Source organism: Jaculus jaculus, chromosome 19, assembly GCF_020740685.1.
Source record: "Jaculus jaculus isolate mJacJac1 chromosome 19, mJacJac1.mat.Y.cur, whole genome shotgun sequence".
Lineage (NCBI taxonomy): Eukaryota > Metazoa > Chordata > Mammalia > Rodentia > Dipodidae > Jaculus > Jaculus jaculus.
In genome coordinates, this window is record NC_059120.1 from 475,122 (window position 1) to 494,342 (window position 19,221).

Below are 19,221 nucleotides of genomic sequence, written 5' to 3' on the forward strand. Positions count from 1 at the left end.
CACTTCACACATTTTTTTCTTATGCTTCAGAAACTAATATCAGGTGTGCCAGACACAGCTATATTTTAAATTTAGGGCCAAAATAAATTGTGACTTTGAAGATCAGGTTCCTTCCTTTCAGTCAGCTCTTTTCAAAAGAGTTTACATTTCTTTGTATTTTTTTTTTATTATTGACAACTTCCATAATTATAGACAGTAAACTATAATTCCCTCTCCCCTCACTTTTCCTTTCACAACTCCACTCTCAATCATATCCTCTCCTCATCTCAGTCAGTCTCTCTTTTATTTTGAAGTTATCTTTTTCTCCTATTATAATGGTCTTGTGTAGGTAGTGCCAAGCACTGCAAGGTCATGGATATCTAGGGCATTTTGTGTCTGGAAGAGTGCATTGTAAGGAGCCCTATCCTTCTTTTGGCTCTTATATACTTTCTTCCACCTTTTCCACAATGGAAGGACTTTGCATTTCTACCATTACTTTTTTCTCAAGTGTCCTTTCCATTGTTTTATGTAAAGCAGTTGGGCCATACTTAATTATGGCAATATCTGTTTAACAATAACAGCTTCAGCAACCAGTCTCAGTGCAGTAATTTTAAACTTGCTTGAGTTTTTCCAACTTTAAATCTTAAATTTCTCAGCTCTATATCTTTAGTCAAGCACACCAGTCCATTACAAGTTTAACCTTGATCAAACACTCTGGGCATGGGCAGCAGAATACAGCCAGTCCTTATGCCAGTAGCCCAGTTCCAACCAAGTTAGCTACCATCATTCCTTTCCCTTAGAAAGTTCATAAGCAAAGCCACCTCCAACAACAATTCTCTGTACCTAGCATTTTCGAATTCTCATCAAACTAGTCCATAAAACTTGTGTAACTACCCTAGAAGGCATCTTTCATTGTAAGTACCAAGTCCATGCCCATTCCTCCAAAACAAAAGTTCCAAAAGACTAAAATCCACGTGGTCAGATTCATGACACAGCAACAACACACTTTCTGGTACCAGTTCTGTAACAGTTTCACATGGATGGGATGAACTTGTAAACCAGGCACAGTTTGTAGGAAGAACAAGATTTATTGAAACTTATAGATCCAGGGAAATTTTCAGAATGACAGAAGAAGCTAGCCACCTTTCACAGGTCCATGCAGAGAGAAATACCACCACAAACAACATAAGCAAGCACACTCCAGGAACCCTAGGCAGAACTCAAGCACTTTGTATACCTTAGGCTGGAATTCAAATCCTCCCAAAACATACCTTAGACTAGACCCTAGAATCTTCTTCCCACAGTGATACCTCCTCCAGCCAAGCAGATAGAAATCTAATAAGTTACACATTTTAACAATTTCTTAACCTACTGGGGAACATCTGTTCAAACTATCACACACCTAAGCCGCTGAGCCATCTCTCCAGCCCTAAGCTCAATTCTTAATTAAAAAACAAAAAACACATCTGAGTCTATGGGGCCATACATTCAAACTATCACAAGGGGTAACTAGTGTGCCTAGGAAATGAGGACTTACAGCAGAGAGCTGGACAACTTACAAAGTACTGTTTGGTATACTCTCATGACACAGAAATCCATCAAGGACAGGACACCATGGTTACAATAGAAGCATTGCAATGCTAGACTGCCTCATGTGACATAAAGACTCAGTGTCTGTTTCTAGAGAGATGGTAAATTACATATCAGCTTCTTTTCACTGCTTCCTATTATCCCAACCCTTCAAGGACAGGTGTAATCTTGGGGCAATGAAGAATCAATAACAGAAACCTAAGAAAAAACATGATATTTCACCTGAGACTGATAGAAGAGGTTCCTAGAGGTAAGAGAGAAAAGTGTTGGAGAAGACACTGTGGAGAGAAGTTCTTGACAGCAAAGAAGCATGCTTGTTGCTATTGGCTTCTAAACCTTGTGATGTTTACATTGCTTGGCTTGGGTAGCAATCAAGTGTTGATCTGGGTTCTAAACACAAACTCTAATGTGGTAAAATGTTCTACATTGATTCAGCTCCAACTAGGTATCAGGTAAGTTTGGATGATGGATCTGTGCTTTTAGGATAAGCATAGAGACATTCTTTTCCATTTCTTTATATAGTACCTTGTCTCTAGCAGGGATTTTTCTGAAGCCAGGAAATCTTGGTTTCTGATAAAAAACTTTCTACATGCAGCTTTATGGGAGACAGAAGTCATCAGTAGTGAAAACTGTGGACACTGCAAGCCTCAAGTTTGGCCAGCCAGGCCAAATGATCAAACAGGTACAATAGTGGGATGTCTGTTATGGGGGAAACCAACTGCTTGCTAATTGGACTGGAGGCTCACTCTATAGGAGGGAATACATGCCTGGTACTGAAAACCTAGTCAAAAGCCTATGGTGGGGGAGGCCATAAACCTTAAGAGTATAACACCTGCTCTAGTCTGGCTAAATGTTTAAATTATGCCCACCAAACTGCCTTGTAAGCACTTTACTTAATGTTCATACCCATATATTAATGCTACTCTCAATTTTGGTTAGAGAAGCTTCTCTTTTCAGATGGCAATGACCACTGCGATGACTCAAAAGGCACCATAGTGCAGAGAAGAAGTGACAGAAGAGTATTTACATTGAAACATCTCAATCATGCCTTCCAAAGCTCAGGATCCATTGTGGAAGAAGTGGCAGAAAGAATGTAAGAGCTGAAGGAAGGGTAGGACTGATTACAATGCAACTGTCCAGACAGAAATTGGCTTTGATATCCATGACCTCTCAGTGCCTAGCACTACTTTCATAAGACCATCATAATAGGAGGAAAAGATGATGACATCAAAATAAAAGTGAGTCTAATGGAGAGAGAGAGGGAGGGGATATGATGGAGTCTGGGTTTGTGAAGGGGAAAATTGGAGAGGGGAGGGAATTATCATGGTTTATTGTCTCCAAATATGGAAGCTGTTAATAAAAAATGTTAAAAAAGTATGCCCAAATAAAATAAACTTAAAAACACACACACACAAATGCCTTCCTTACTAGTGGTGTGACCTGCATAAGTTTATTATGATATCTATGTCATAGTTGCCTCATTTCTGAAATAACGAGTTATAATATTCACTATCAGGAGTGCAGTGAGGATTAAATGAGAACATAATCACTTAGTGCTTCTAAGATATTGGCACTTGTGGAGTCTGAGTATATTAAAACCCACAATGACTTTACATGGAAAGTATTTTTATGACCAAATTTTTACCAAAAAGAAAAATAATTATTGGAGATTTTAAATAGTTTGCTCAAAATCTTAGAGCTAGGAAAGGGCCTCACTACAGTATCTCATTTTATTTATTTATTATTTGTGAAAGGGTCAGACAGGTTATCATTGTCAGCTTTATGTTGCTGGGATGAATTTCCAAACCTGGTATAGTTTATGGGAGAGAGAAAGGGATTTATTGGACTTTACAGACAAGGAGATGTTCCATAATGGCAAAAAAGAGAAAAACCTGCCACCAAAAGCAAGAGCAAAAGTCAGTAGCCAAATATCAGGGAACCCAGGCAGAGCTCAGGCACTTTGCGTTGCTTAGGCTTTAATTAAGAACTGCCTCAATAACGCCTTAGGGCTGGACCACAGGATCCACCCACATTGACACCTCTTCTAGCCAGGCAACTGGAGCTCTAAATTATAAGCTTTAATAAACTCTTGAATCTATTAGGGGGAATCCATTCAACCTACCACACATGTATAGTGCATTTTGATCTTCCCAATTACTACTCTCTCCTATTCCCCTTCACCTCCCCGTCCCACTAACACCCTTATTCTTCTCCATTAATCTATATCTTTTTTTTTAAACACACAAACTAGGGTTGCTTATATAATCATAGAGGAGAGCTTATTTACTGTAGAATGGGCAATTTACCAGTGGCTATATCACTGAAGAACATGAATTCCCCTCTCTCAGGAATTATAAGTTGCCTTTAGCCACTCTGGGAAGTGTGGAGTAGCTTCTGCATTAAAAAAATACCCTTTTAATTAACAACTTTCATAAATATAAACAATATACCATGATCATAATCCCCTCTTACTACCCTTCCTTTTTCCCCTCTCAAATCCTTCCTCCACTGAACTACTTCTTTCCAACTAGCCTCTTTTCTATTTTTATATAATTTTTTTTTCTTTCCTGATATCCTGCAGGTCTTGTGTAGGTAGCATTCAGGCACTTTGAGTCATGAATATCAAGGCCACTTCCAGATGCTATTGTAAGTACTCCTCCCCTTCCTTTGGCTCTTACATTCTTTCTGCCACCTCTTTACCAATGGTCCCCAAACCTTGGAGGGTGTGATAGAGATGTCTCATTTAGTGCTGAACACTCCACTGTCACTTCTCAGCATTTTGGTGAGTTTTGAGTAACCCAGTGGTCACCAACATCTGAAAAGAGGAGCTTCTCTAACCAAAAGTGAGAGTAGAATTAGTATATATATGAGTATAAATATAAGTATTTACAGGGGAGTTTGTTGGACATAATAAATCTGTTTAGCTAGACAACACTAACAGTTTCCTGCCTGTGGCTTGTGGCTTACGGCTTCTGTTTTTTTTTTTTTTTTTTTTTTTTTTTTTTTTTTTTGTGGTAGGGTCTCACTTTAGCCCAGACTGGCCTGGAATTCATTCTGTAGTCCTAGGATGGCCTGGAACTCAGGGCAATCCTCCTACCTCTGCCTCCCAAATTCTGGGATTAAAGAGGTGTGCTACCATTCTAGGTGGCTTCTGCATTTTTAACCTTACTATACCATTCCACATTCTGGAGTTAGGCATATTCCCAGGGTTTAATACTTGGTATATATTCAACACTAACTCTTTCTGTTTGTGTGTGTTGGGGGGGGTGTTTGAGTTAGGGTCTCAGTCTAGCCCAGGGTGACCTGGAATTCACTGTGTAGTCCCAGAGTGGCCTTAAACTCACTATGATTCTCCTACCTCTGCCTAGCCCAGGTTAACCTGGAACTCACTGTGATCCTAACTCTACCTCCAGAGTGCTGTAGTTAAAGGTGTGTGCCACCATACCCAGCTCAAAATTAGCTCTTGTTTATAATTAATAATGGGAAGATAGAGATGTGTAAGTGGTCAGTAACTTATCTACATAATAATTTAGCTTTAAAATGGGAGAGTGAGGGCTGGAGAGATGGCTTAGCGGTTAAGCGCTTGCCTGTGAAGCCTAAGGACCCCAGTTCGAAGCTCGGTTCCCCAGGTCCCACGTTAGCCAGATGCACAAGGGGGCGCACGCGTCTGGAGTTCGTTTGCAGAGGCTGGAAGCCCTGGCGCGCCCATTCTCTCTCTCTCCCTCTATCTGTCTTTTTCTCTGTGTCTGTCACTCTGAAATAAATAAATAAAAATTTAAAAATAAAATAAAATAAAATGGGAGAGTGAAAAATTTAATCTTCTATAGCTGTAACAAAGGTATACAATATTTTGTGTTTTGCTTGGTTTTATTTAAAATAATTATGTCAACTATGATGTCATCTTGATCTATAGGGAAACAGCCATATGTGAAATGCTGTTCAGTGCATCATTGTAGTCTAGTGTATTGATGTTTAAAAGGATGATTCAGCAGAAAAGAATAAATTTTATGTATCTTTTATAAGAAGGAATGGAAACATGTAGTTTATAAACTTTCTATCAAACTTATTCAGATAGAATAAATTTGATACTATAGTGCAATTTCTGGTACATGAAGTATTCCTATATAAAATAAGAAAGGGTCACATGTTGGGTCATGATATGCAGAGACATTTATCATACCAATAACTGTGGGCTAACTCCACAATGCACGACCCATTTACATCAATAAGGAGGGTCCATTGGGAGGGGTCAGATCATGGATGAGCCTAAACAATGGTACCAAACTGCCTGTATTTGCTGAAAAGAAAACTAATAAATTAAATTTAAAAAAATAAAATAAGAAAGATAGTAGATGCAGTATCTTTGTGTATTTAGCTATAAAGTGGATGACAACAGTTTTAGACACTTTCTGCATCTAATCAGGGATACAGAATATTTTGAAACCCATGAAATAATGCTGAATGAATATGATTTGCAAAATACATTTAAATTTTTCCTTAATATTTTATATATTTGAAAGAGAGAGAGAGAAAGACAGAGGAGAATATGGTCATATCTGGGCCTCTTGCCACTGCAAAGCCCAGATGCAAGTGTCACTTTGTGCATTTGGCTTTACATGGGTACTGGGGAATTGAATTGGGCTGTCAGGCTTTGAAAGCAAGTACCTTTAACCACTGAGCAATCTCTCTAGTCCTGTATTTCTTTTCAAGTTATTTGTTTATTTGATAGAGAGAGAGAGAAAGAAGGAAAGAAAGAATGGGTGTGCCAGGGCCTCCAGCCACACTGCAAATGAACTCCAGATGCATGTTCCACCTTGTGCATCTGGCTTACGTGGGTCTCTTGGGGAATTGAACCAAGGTTCTTGGCTTTGCAGGCAAGTGCCTTAACCACTAAACCATTTCTTCAGCCCCCTGTACTGCTTTTTATAAAGGAAATACGGATTAGTCATCTTTCTATCAATGTAAGAAATACCCCAAATAATCAATATACATAAAGAGAAAAGGTTCAATTTGGTTTACAGTTTTGGAGGTTTCAGTCCATGTGATATGTTCACCTTGTCCCTTTAGGCCTAACTATGGCACATTAGGATAGAATCATGTGGAAAAGCAGAACTACTTGCTTCATTGCAGGAAAGTGAATAAGAGAGGAAGAGAATGGGACCCAAAGTCTCTTTCAAATGCACGCAACACAGTACCTCTTATTAGGTCCCACCTCTGAAAGGTCGCAAATCCTTCCAGCAACCCTAAGCTTAGATCTAATCTTTTAACATGTTGGCCTTTGGAGGGCATTAAAATCCGGTCTATAGCAGCTTATATACCACCCACAAGTTATGGCTTTGCCATGGAGCTGTACACATGCAAAGGAGTTGTGAGTCATTACTTCTCTGTGTGGCCACCGTCTAGTGAAAAGCATGGAGCTGGGGGACCAAGTGTTAGTTTGTGAAAAGCTTTTTTGCCTATAAAAACATGTGAGTCATTATAGAGGTAGATGCTCTTTCATGTTCTCCAGCCTATGCTGGACTCAACACTGCTTGGGGAAGAATCCTCTGTGTGTCTGTGGTTATGATGCTGTCCTCATTTTACACAATGTCTGAATTGGCTTGTTGACTCTATATCTGCCTCTGGCTGTTCTAAGTGTCTTTCTGAGTTCTTTCATTTTAGTTTCTCCATTTCCTCTAGATAATAAGATTTAGTTTCACACTGTTGAAAATGTTCAGAAAGCAATTTAAGGAATTAAGTTAGGCCAGTGGCCACTGCAGTCAAATCTGCTTTGGCTTAGACAGCTTATCTGCTGTTTGCCAACTGAAAACCTGAAACAGGTCCTTAGGTCCTCTTAAGTTTTCATTCTCTTTCTATGTAAAGTGGGCACAAAAGTGGTGTTTCTTTCATAGAATTGTCCATGGGATTAAATTATGAAACCAATGCAAAATTTTGAGTTTAGTGCCTAGCAAATAGATATCAATAAATGTTTATTGTTACTGATAGTATCATTGCTCATATATGTTTTTAATATTTACTTTTGTCATTTCTAAATACTGAGAGCTTCTAAATTTACATCTTCTATTTACATTTATTTCTTGGATTCAGACTTACCCTTTCCTAAACCCAACCTCTATTTTTCAGCAACCTATTTGTTTAGCTCCGTTGTTGTTAGCTTTGCCCCAACTTGGGCCAAGCTTTGGGGAGAGCAGTGCTATTCACCTTGCCTAATGGAATTGTGAGTGAGTTTTTAATATTCTAGTCCTTTTCCTTTGTTGGAACAGTCTTGTTTCAATATTTAATATCCAGTCTTGTACATTTTAAGATTTCTGGCTCAAACTCCATTGAAAGCTTTCTCTTTAAAGCATTACAGCTATCTGTGTGTTTTGTAACTTGTAACAGTTTCTTCCACTCCTCTTTGTCTTTTAGCTACTACCTCCTCTATTAGATTCAGATGGGAAGGAAGGAGAGGGAAATGGCAAACCTAACCTGTTTGACCTGGTGCTGTAATAGCTATTGTTTAACTGATGAGATGTCCCTGTCCTGCACTGGTCATTTTTGCCATAGACTGTGGGAACCCTGGCCAGATTGCCTGCTTATTCCCTGGTCAGGGCTTTCAGCTCTGGTGTGGTGTTTTCCACCTTCTATTCTTTTACCTCTTGCTTGTCCTACAGGTTTTGCTGCTGGGGTTCCTCTGAGAAGTTCCTTCAAGGCAGCTCAAGCTGGGCTATCTTCTGAAGTATCTGCTTAACCCAACAGTCAAAATACTGTTTATGTCCTTCTTCTTATAGCCTTGTCTTGCTTTCTTCCAGCTCATAGTGTCTTGAGACAGATTAGTGAGTCTGCTAATAACAAACAAAACAAAATGCTTTTCTCCTTTTGTTAAAAATGTATTTAATATTTTTATTTATTTATTTGACAGAGAACAAGGGAGGGAGGGAGAGAGAGAAAGAGAGAGAGAGAGAGAGCCTCCAGCAATTGCAAAAGAACTCTAGATGCATGCGCCCCCTTGTGCATCTGGCTAAAGGGGTCCTGGGAAATCAAACCAGGGTCTTTTGACTTTGCAGGCAAATGCCTTAACCACTAAGCCACCTCTCCAGTCTGCTTTTCTCCTATTCTTGCAGAAATCCATCTTTTATCTAAGTAACTTTCAGAAACTCTTCCTTTTTGGTGAGGTTTAGAAGAACCATTCCTATAGACTTCTGTTAGGAAAGATGAGAACTGCCTTTCTTCTTGGACATTGCACATCTGGGCCGTCTACTTCCTCTCTGACCTTGCAGTCTTATGTGCACTTTGACTGTTAAAGATGGTACATGTTGGGTTGTGGGAGAGATTTTTGGCTCTGTGCCTATCATTAGGCCATAAAGATGAATGTCTGATGTTTAAGTGGATAGCTTAATAGTTTGTTTTTTAAAGAAGGCATTTTGTGGAGGGGAATGAAATGAAAGAGGGAAAGGAGCGTGCTGAGAGGGGATTATGTACATTAAAAAATATTATTATTATTTATTTGTCAGCAGACAGAGGTAGAAGAGAGACAGTCAGTGAGAATGGGTGCCCAGGGACTCCAGCCACTGCAAATGAACTCCAGATACTTATACCTCTTTGTGCTTCTATCTTTATGTGGGCCATGGGGAATCAAACCCAGGTGTCAGGCTTTGTATTTGTAGTCACATGCCTTAACCACTGATCTACCTCTCCACCCTCAATATCTGTTTGTTTATAATGCAAACATTTTGTACATTTTGTGTATAATTTTGATCTGTGCAGCAGTTCCTGAAAACCAGACAAAGTCATACATCGATATTCAGTTATGTTCTACTAACCTATAAGGACCACAGATCTCATTGTTCTCCCATTCTCATTCTACTCCCCAAATCAAGCACAGCATTTGCAACTTGGTATTTACTCAACAAATATTAAATGCAATGAAAAGCTAAATGTAATGCAGAGAAAATATGATCCTAAATTTGATGGTAAATAGCATACTGAGAAAATGTGATCCTGGAAATACACCCAGAGAAACTGCTGCTGTTGCCTTAGTACTCTACAAAACCTAAGGCTGTCATATGGTTCCTCTGGTACCATTGTGTTTATCATGTATACTTTTAATCTTTGGTTTAATTTTCTACTTGTTATTTAAATAATTACCTTATGAGAAATGTGGGAGTAATTTTAAGACCCAACTATGGTTTTGGAGTTTCACTGCAATGTGATGACGATGAAATGATCTCATATCTACTTGGAAATATTAAAAGGCACAGTCTAGGGCTGGAGAGGTGGCTTAGTGGTGAAGATGCTTCCCTGCAAATCCTAGTACTCACATAGGCCATATGTATGTGGTAGCACATGTGTCTGGAGTTTGTTTGAAGTGGCTAGAGGCCCTACCATGCCCATTCATTTTCTCTCTCTTTGCCTGTTTTTCTCTCTCAAATAAATAAATAACATATTTAAAAAGGCATAGTCCAACAAATATTTTTACTTCTCAGTCTTTCCTAAATCATATTAAAATGTTTTGTACTTACATGATTTTGTCAGTTTTATACTGATTTTAATATACCAATTTGTTTTTCTATGATTTAAAATTTCTTCTCTGAAAGTTTTATATTTTACATTTTTAAGGAGTTTTGCTTTTTTTATTTTATACTGGAATGGATTTATTTTCCATGTCAAAGTGACATGATTATTTTTGAGTTTTGCTTTTTTTATGACTTTACTTATCTATTTATTTGAGAAAGAGGTAGAGAAAGAAAGAGGTAAATAGATAGATAGGAAGAGAGAGAGAGAGAGAGAGCTCACCAGGGCCTCTGGACACTGCAAATGAACTTCAGAAACATTTTTTTTTATTTTTAGGAAAAAATATTTGGGAAAAAATTTATCTCCACATTTAGTTCATCAAATGGATAAATGTTAGTTGAAATTACTGAATGTTTTAAGAAACTTGGGGACCTTTAATCAGTTCCCCAGTAGATTTACCTGAGAATCATCAAAGAGCCACTAATATATGGACTAACTTCATATGAACAAATCTCTAAGTGTCTTTATTTAAAACAAATAAGGACAAGATGTTTCTATTTCATTTCAAAAGTGTCTAGAAGAGGAGAAGATACATAACTTTCTTAAAGAGGTTGTATTCCAAAAATCACAAGGACTTTATGGAGATTGTTAAAGAAATTTCTCACATACATAACTAGTGGCTAGGCTATTTCAGGTAATTATGGGAAGTCTCAGTAAGGAGTTACTAGCAAAATCTTTTTGCTCACTGGGAAAGGATAATTGTGTCCTAGGAATCCATGCATAGCAAGGCTATAATTGTGATATACTTTAATTTCATCTAGTTTAGCAACAGGGGAGAAAATATTGTAGAAACCAGAAGCTTAGAGGATGGGAAGGGTAAAATCAATTTTCTAGCATCTAAGTAATTATTATTGCTAACAGTGATACTAATCATAATGTTGATATTATTAACAAAAGTAATTACAAGCATATAAACTATCTGTCATAGTTTAATTAGGCATTATAACAAAAATACTATGGATTAGCTTAAACAACAAGTATTTATTTCTCACAGTTCTGAAGGCTGGGAGGCTCAAGGTCAAAGCAGTGGTGGAGTCTTGGTATAATTATAGGCACCTTTCTGTCAAAGAGCACTTTCTTTCCTGTGCCCCCACATGGTTGGCATTATCTACTCAATTACCTCTCAAAGCTCCATCTCCTGACAGCATCACACCAGAAATAAGGCTTAGCATAAGAATTTTGGAAGAACACAAATATTTGGTGCAAAGCATACTCTATAGTTTTAAAACTGCACTTGCTTAATTTATATATTTTAGGATATGTCATTGTCATCAGGTACATCAGAGATGAAGAAACTAAAATTAACTGCCTTTTGATGCCACACAAGGGTTATATGGGAGTCTGGAAGTTGTGCTTAGCCTCCTTGATTACAAAACACATTGCCTTTATATAGCATACATTTTCTAGGAAGCTAACTCCCGGTTTTGCTCATAAGAAGGTACACGGTAGGGTTAGCATGGACTAACATAGCTGTCTCACTAGAATGAACCCATTCTACAGCCTTTGGAGAGGCCTTAACCAAGTTGTTTTACTCCTGAAATTTTGTAATTTTTAGTTAGCTTATATTAATTGTACAAAGTAATAGGTTTCACTATGAAATCTTCATGTACTTATGTAACATAATGGGGTCAGTCATCCCCCCATTTATCTTATTTTTAAGAAGTCGGCATTTAGCTGAAGTCTGCCTTTTGTTGCATCCTCATTTATGTCTTATTTGCTCCTACAATGAGTTGATATTCAATAATTATTGGCAGTTGGGGCTATGGCTTAGCTAGAAATTGAATTTGAAATGTATTCGTTTTAGTAAGAATTAGTCATTAGTCATATGTAGTCATTTTCTGAATGATTAAAATTGCTACCCTTCTGATGCAGGGCTGTTTTTGAGGAACACTCCTGTATCCTACAGTGTTGACACAACAAGTGTTGAGATAATTTAATAAAGTTAAATAATACAAATATGCTTTTTCTGTTTTTAAGTTTTTGATATTGCTACTTAATAAAATTTGTAATTATTGGATAACTTTTTATTTTCAATAAATCTTATTATATCTAGATTTGTATTTATAATCTATGCTATTTTTTAGTTTTTTAAGATTTCACTTTTCATTGACCTCTCAATATATATACATACATATACACATATATAAGTATATATACATATATATGTAAGTGTATATATATATATATACATACATACATACATATGTATATATATACACATACATATACATATATATATATACATATACATATACATGTATATACCCTGGTCATAATCCCCTTCTATTATGCTTCTTTGACCCCCCCATATATACATTTGTCATTGAATCCCTTTTGTCCAACTAGTCCCTGTTTTTTTTTTTTTCCCTCATATTGTGTAGGTCCTGTGTAGGTAGCATCACACATTGTGACATTATGGATGTAAGGTTATTTTGTATCTGGAAGAAAGCATTCCAAGTTACTCCTTCCCATCTTTTGGCTCTTAAGGTTTTTCTGACCTTTTCTGCAATGGTCTATGAACCTTGGAGGGTGTGGTAGGGATGTCTCACTTAGTGCTGAACACTCCACTCATTTCTCAGCACTTTGCTGAGTTTTGAGTCTTCTCAGTTGTCACTGCCATCTTAGGAACTTCTCTAACTAAACATAAGACCATAAATCTCTCTCTTCCTCTTTGATTTCTTGTTGAGGCAGGATCTTACTTTAGCCCAGGGTGGCCTTGAATTCTTGGTGATCCTTCTGCCTCAGCCTACTGAGTTCTGTGATTAAAGATGTGCACCACCATGCTCAGCTATGCTGTTTTATAAAGGACACTTTTATCTCAAATTGTGTAACATTAGAGAATCCTGGATTCTCCACTGAAGATATGTCTACCAAACAAATACTTGTTGAATGAATAGATGTCTTCTGGAATCAGTTCTGAAATGAAGATTATGAAATGCAATAGCCAAAAGGCTTCTGACATTAAGGAGTGAAGGATGGATTTTCTCTTAAAGATTGAGAGATAGATTGTACTTTTTGGAAGTGGTATGTACACATTTACTGTTTGTACACTTTGGTATCTGACCAAAGGTAAGCACCTATACTCAGTGCTTGGGAAATTTTTTTTTTCTCTAGAAGCCTGACCACTTGACAGGATATCAAATAAAATTTTATTTCTGAATACCTAGACTTATCAATGTGACATATATTGATTGCTTTAAACTGGGAAGGGTTCTGATGGAAGTGATCTAGACAGGAGAGAAAATATTAAAATCCTTGAGTTTGGGTGTTACATCCATGGGAAGAAAGGCTGTTAAAAGCATTAGGGCCAGCATCATCTTGTTCTCCCATTCCTATAGGTCAAAGAAGTGATGGCTTTTGCATAAGAATGAGTAGATTGTGTACCGTAAGTAGTGATTAGAAGCAATAATAGTTCCAGGAGTTCCAAGTTATCCCAATGGGATAACATTAGTCTATAAAGGGGAGCTTGTTTGATCATGAGAAAGGTCAAAACCACTGCAAGGGGACGAAAGCCAAATAAACCCTGACACCATACTTTGTTACCATTAACATACTTTTAGCAGCTTTGTCATGAGGGGATCAGTTCACAAGGCCAGAATGTTCATAATCTAGGACCCCCTTGTGATGAGATCAAGTTAAAACTAATAGGACTCTGTGATGGCTAATCTTTACTGTCAACTTGACTAGATTTGGAATTACCTAGGCAATATTCCTCTGGCTGCATCTGAAAAAGTGTTTCCAGAGAGGTTTAACTGAGAAGGAAAGACTCATTTTTTTTTTTTTTTTTGAGGTAGGGTCTCACTCTAGCCCAGGCTGACCTGGAATTCACTCAGTATTCTCCAGGTGGCCTCGAACTCATGGTGATTCTCCTACCTCTGCCTCCTGAGTGCTGGGATTAAAGGCATACACCACCACGCCTGGCTGAAAGACTCATTCTTAATGTGGGTGGCACTATTGCATGGACTAGTGCCCTGTACTGAATAAAATCCCTGTTCTCTGTTTCCTGGTCTTCCCAGATGTGAGGTGTGCCAGCTATATGCTCTGCTGCCATAAACTCTGTCGTGCTTTCACTGCCATAATGAACTGTATACTTAAACCATGAGCCAGAATAAATCCTCTTCTCTTAAATTGCTTATTGTCAGTATTTATTACAGCAATGAGAAAAGTCATTAATGCAGCTCACACCAATATAAACAAAGGCAAGGGAGCATTGTTACCAAAGAAAAGTGTAAATATACTCCCCAGTTTTATCTGCTCTTAGCTAATACAAAAGTTACTAATTTTAGATATCACACAGCTGCACAACTAGATAATGCATCTGACTTGTTGGTTATAGGTACAGTTGCCTAGGTTATTTTGCAGAAACTCAAAGTCTTCTTAAAAAAAAAAAAAACTGACTTTTTTCATGAGCCTCCAGGTACTGGACAGGTGATTAAAATGGAATAAAGGACTGCCTTCATATTGTGTTGGATAATGATCCTTTTTTATCCAATGCTGTTCAGCTCTGTGTAGACATGTTGATCATTTGATGTTTTGTACAAGACTATACTACATGGTTAACTTAGCCTGTTGCCTGTTGGGTTTTCTTTTATCCTACTGTTGTGCTTTCTTTCTTTTTTTTTTAAATATTTTTTTTTGTTCATTTTTTATTTATTTATTTGAGAGCTACAGACACAGAGAAAAGGCACATAGAGGGAGAAAGAGAGAATGGGCGTGCCAGGGTTTCCAGCCACTGCAAACGAATTCCAGACGCGTGCGCCCCCTTGTGCATCCGGCTAACGTGGGACCTGGGGAACCAAGCCTCGAACTGGGGTCCTTAGGCTTCACTGGCAAGCACTTAACCACTAAGCCATCTCTCCAGCCCCCGTTGTGCTTTCTTGACAGTGGAAACACCTACAGCCCTTCAGTTTTGTCATAAGGCCATGATGCTTATTCAAGATTATAGGGAACTCAGCAGTTTCTGGATTGACTACCTGTTAGTCTGGAAACCTCAAGGCCAAAGTGTTTTGTGAACAAAAAGGAAAACATCTTTTGAAACCAAGCCCATAACAATTACCAAATTTGAGCTTACATCTGAAAATCAATATAAGATTGCTCCTGTTTTCTTCCAGGAACTGAATTATATGGTCTCCTTTCCATCACTGCTGCCCCACTTGCTTAAGGTGAAAAAAGGTCCATAAAGGAGCCTTCCTTGTTCAAAATATATGGCTATGAGATCTCAGGGCCTGATATCAATTGAGCAATTAACATTAAAGGTGAATCATCTAGAACTAATCTCTTTAATTTATATACCTATGAGTCACCTCATTCCCCTACTCTAACCCAAGACTGTTATCTACATTACTTTAGGAAAGTGATGCTCAAAGTGGAGTCTCCATTGTACATAGCAGAATCATTTGTAAGCATTTTTCAAGTGCAAATGGCATGACCACCTCAGGGCTAGGAATAGAAGCTCTAGGAAGCAATGTTGAGAAGCAAGTTTGCACGTACTGCATATGGGCCCACAGTGTTTCACATGAGTATGGGACAAGGAGGTGGTCTGGCCCTCATGAAGGTGAAGAAGCCAACAAACCAGTAGGAATCAAGTCAAGGATACAGACATTTTTGGATACAGGATGGCCCTGTCTGTTCCAGCTTTTCTCAGTTATACTTCTGAACTTTCCTTCATTTAAGGAATTTAAAAAATTTAAACATTTTTATGTGTTTATTTGAGATAGAGCGATAACACACATACACACACACAGACACACTGTTGCAGTCAGGTTTGCATTGCTGGTAGAAATCACCAAACCAAGAGCAGCTTGTGGGAAAAGAGATTTATTTTGGCTTACAGGCTCAAGAGGGAAGCTTCATGATGGCAGGGAAAATGACAGCATGAGCAGAGGGTACACATCACCCCCTGGCCCAAATAAGGTAGACATAGAAACAGGAGAGTGTGCCAAACAGTGGCAAGGGACACTGGCTATAATACCCATAAGCCTGCCCCCAGCAAAAACACTGCCTCCAGGAAGTGTTAATCCCCAAATCTCCATCAGCTGGGAACCTAGCATTCAGAACACCTAAGTTTATGGGGGGGGGGCATCTGAATCAAACCACCACATTCCACCCCTGGGTCCCATAAACTAATAACCATATGTGATGTAAAATGCAGTGCATTCATCAAACTTTAAAAGTCCCCATAGTTTTGTTTTTTATCAATTCCAATGATGTTCAAACTTCTCCATAGTCTGAAATCTTTTTTTTTTAAATTTTATTAGCATTTTCCATGATTATAAAAAAATATCCCATGGTAATTCCCTCCCTCCTGAAATCTTTTAACTGAGTCATAATACCCCCCCCAAAAAAAATCCCCCCAAACCCATAATGGCCAGAATAAACATTCACACTGCAAAAGATGGCATTGGGAATAGCAAAGAAATATTCAACCAATACAAGATTTTTTTTCCAAGCCAAACTGTATCCAGCTTTATTAAAGATAGACATAAGCCACTAACCCAGTCCAAGAAAAGCTCTTTCTCACCCCCATAAGCCAAGCCTTGCAGTTCACAGTTCTTACAGCATTCAGGTCTTTCAACTCTGACCAGAATAGTCCATCAAGCTGTACTTACAGCACTGCAAGGCATCTCTTAGGCCAAAGTTTCAACACCTTCCACATTCCTCTTGAAAATCAGCTCCAAAAGGCCAAAAGGCCAATCATGGTATTTCAGGCAGGACATGGGCAGACACTCAGTAACAGTATACAAGAACTTTCAAACTCCCTTCTTGTATGGACTACCAAAATCAGAAATCCACTATGAAATCCAATGAAGTCTTCATGTGATGCTCAGAACAGGAGAGTTTAGAGTGAGGGTTGACATTCCACATTGAGCATGTTTTTTTTTTTTTTAATATTTTATTGATTTGAGAGAGAGAGGCAGGTAGAGAGAGAGGGAATGGGTGCACCAGGGCCTTTAGCCACTGCAAACGAACTCCAGACACATGCACCCCCTTGAGCTTCTGGCTTACATGGGTCCTGGGGAATTGAACCTGAGTCCTTTGGCTTTGTAGGCAAACGCCTTAACCACTAAGCCATTTCACCAGCCCGAGCATGTTGTTTTAACAACTTTTCACAAGCTGACCCTGACTTTTAGGAAATGAAATGAAAATGGAAGGATTATTAATCTGAAAATCCACAATCTTTTAGAAAAGGTACCACAGCTCTTGAGAGAAACACTGTCATCTCAGTGATGACACTGCAAAGTCCAGGTCATCTGACATACTGGCAGAACCAATGTGAAGGGGTCAGGTCCCAACAGATCTCTGGTGTTAAGGGAGTTAAGTCTATGCTGATGGTGGAGGGGAGAACATAAAAATGGACATTGAGTTTTCTCATGCCATGAGGCATTTGTGCCAAGGTTGGCTACTGTGTCAACATAAAGGAATCCCTCCTCCCCAGAGCTAAGGAGAATCTTTCAAAACTAACAGGGAAAGGTGTTTCCCTATCACTCCAGCTTGGGAGACCTTCTGTTAGTGACACTTGTTTCACTCCCTCCCCCCCAAACAATTAAGTATTCTGTGTGCTAACAACATAGCTTAAAAAAAAAAACATAAAACAAAATTCTGAATTTTTATAAACTTGATTAAAAAATAGTATTTCAAACTGTACAGTCACCAGAAGCACACAGTTATCAAAATGCACACACTTCACTTGGCATCTCCAGCACCTTTGGCTTTCTGTGCCTGGTCTGTTTTGGCATCTCCATTTTCTGCAGGGTTATTCCCCTCCTTGCCAGCGTCAGCTTTTCCCTTTTTCCCTTTGGGTACCTTCTCTCTCTTCTTTGCAGGGGTCTTCTTAGGCTTGGGCTCTGCTTTTGGAGGAGCAGGTTTAGCAGATAACCCTGCAGATCTTCTCTGTGGTTCATCCTTCACCTTGGCTTTATCTCCTTTAGCATACCCTTCAGCCTTTCTTTTGGGCTTGGTGGCAGTGAGGGTGGGAAGGGATGTAGGCGCTGAACACTGGGATGCAGCTGTGGCTTTGGTTGGTCTGGGGGTCATTCTCACTTTTTCTTCACACTGCTCCCCAATATAAGATTAAAACAACCAGGGTAAACATCAAACTCTGTAGCTTCAAGTCCAATAACTCTAGCCAGAGACAAATCTCCAAGTTCAATAATTCTAACTAGCAAGAGGTCTCTAGTATTCCAATTCCACCCTTCCAACAAGGCTACTCACAGTCCTGGAAAACTTCATCTGGGGCCGGCAGCTCTTTGGCAGCCATCTCATGGTCCTGGCATCTCCACTGGGTCTCCACTGCAATCCAGGGTTTATGCTCATGGCCCCATGGAGTCTCTAGGCAGGCAACCAGCCAACCTGCTTCACACTGTCCATGGCCATTTTCAAAACACAAGACCGTGTTGCAAACTCAGTGACCCTCTCTTTCCTGCATTTCCTATACTCCACAATACAGGTAGGGTGGCAATTTGTTATTCCAGCTGGGAGTAAAGCAGACTTTGAAGAACAGGACACTTCTTGAGCACTCAGGGCCCTCCAAAAGAGTCTACATTCTTTCTGTTGCTCCAGTGCAGGTCAGCTAGCCCAGTCTCAAAGGTTGTAATCTCTCAATTGCAGCTGAATAGGGAACAGTTCACCCAAAGACTTTTCTTTCTGTGCCATATCCCTCTGCTCACACCAGTTCATTTCTATGCAAAGCAACCCTGCACAAGTTCTCAGGACATGGGCATAAGAGCAAGCTTCTCACATAAGCCACTAACCCAGTCCAAGAAAAGCTCTTTCTCACCCCCATAAGCCAAGCCTTGCAGTTCACAGTTCTTACAGCATTCAGGTCTTTCAACTCTGACCAGAATAGTCCATCAAGCTGTACTTACAGCACTGCAAGGCATCTCTTAGGCCAAAGTTTCAACACCTTCCACATTCCTCTTGAAAATCAGCTCCAAAAGGCCAAAGCCACACAGGTGTCTAGCAGCAATCCCACTCCTTGGTACCACTTTACTGTTGCAGTCAGGTTCACATTGCTGGTAGATATCACCCAACCAAGAGCAGCTTGTGGGAAAAAGATTTATTTTGGCTTACAGGCTCGAGCAGGAAGCTCCATGATGGCAG

General features: G+C 39.0%; 1 protein-coding gene across 1 annotated transcript; it reads right to left on the reverse strand.

The window, feature by feature from the left end:
• Positions 1–17,805: 17,805 nt before the first annotated feature.
• On the reverse strand, positions 17,806–18,156 carry LOC101616696 (non-histone chromosomal protein HMG-17-like). The gene has a single exon (XM_045138671.1). The coding sequence runs from the start codon at positions 18,154–18,156 to the stop codon at positions 17,806–17,808; it is 351 nt and encodes a 116-aa protein (XP_044994606.1).
• Positions 18,157–19,221: the final 1,065 nt, after the last annotated feature.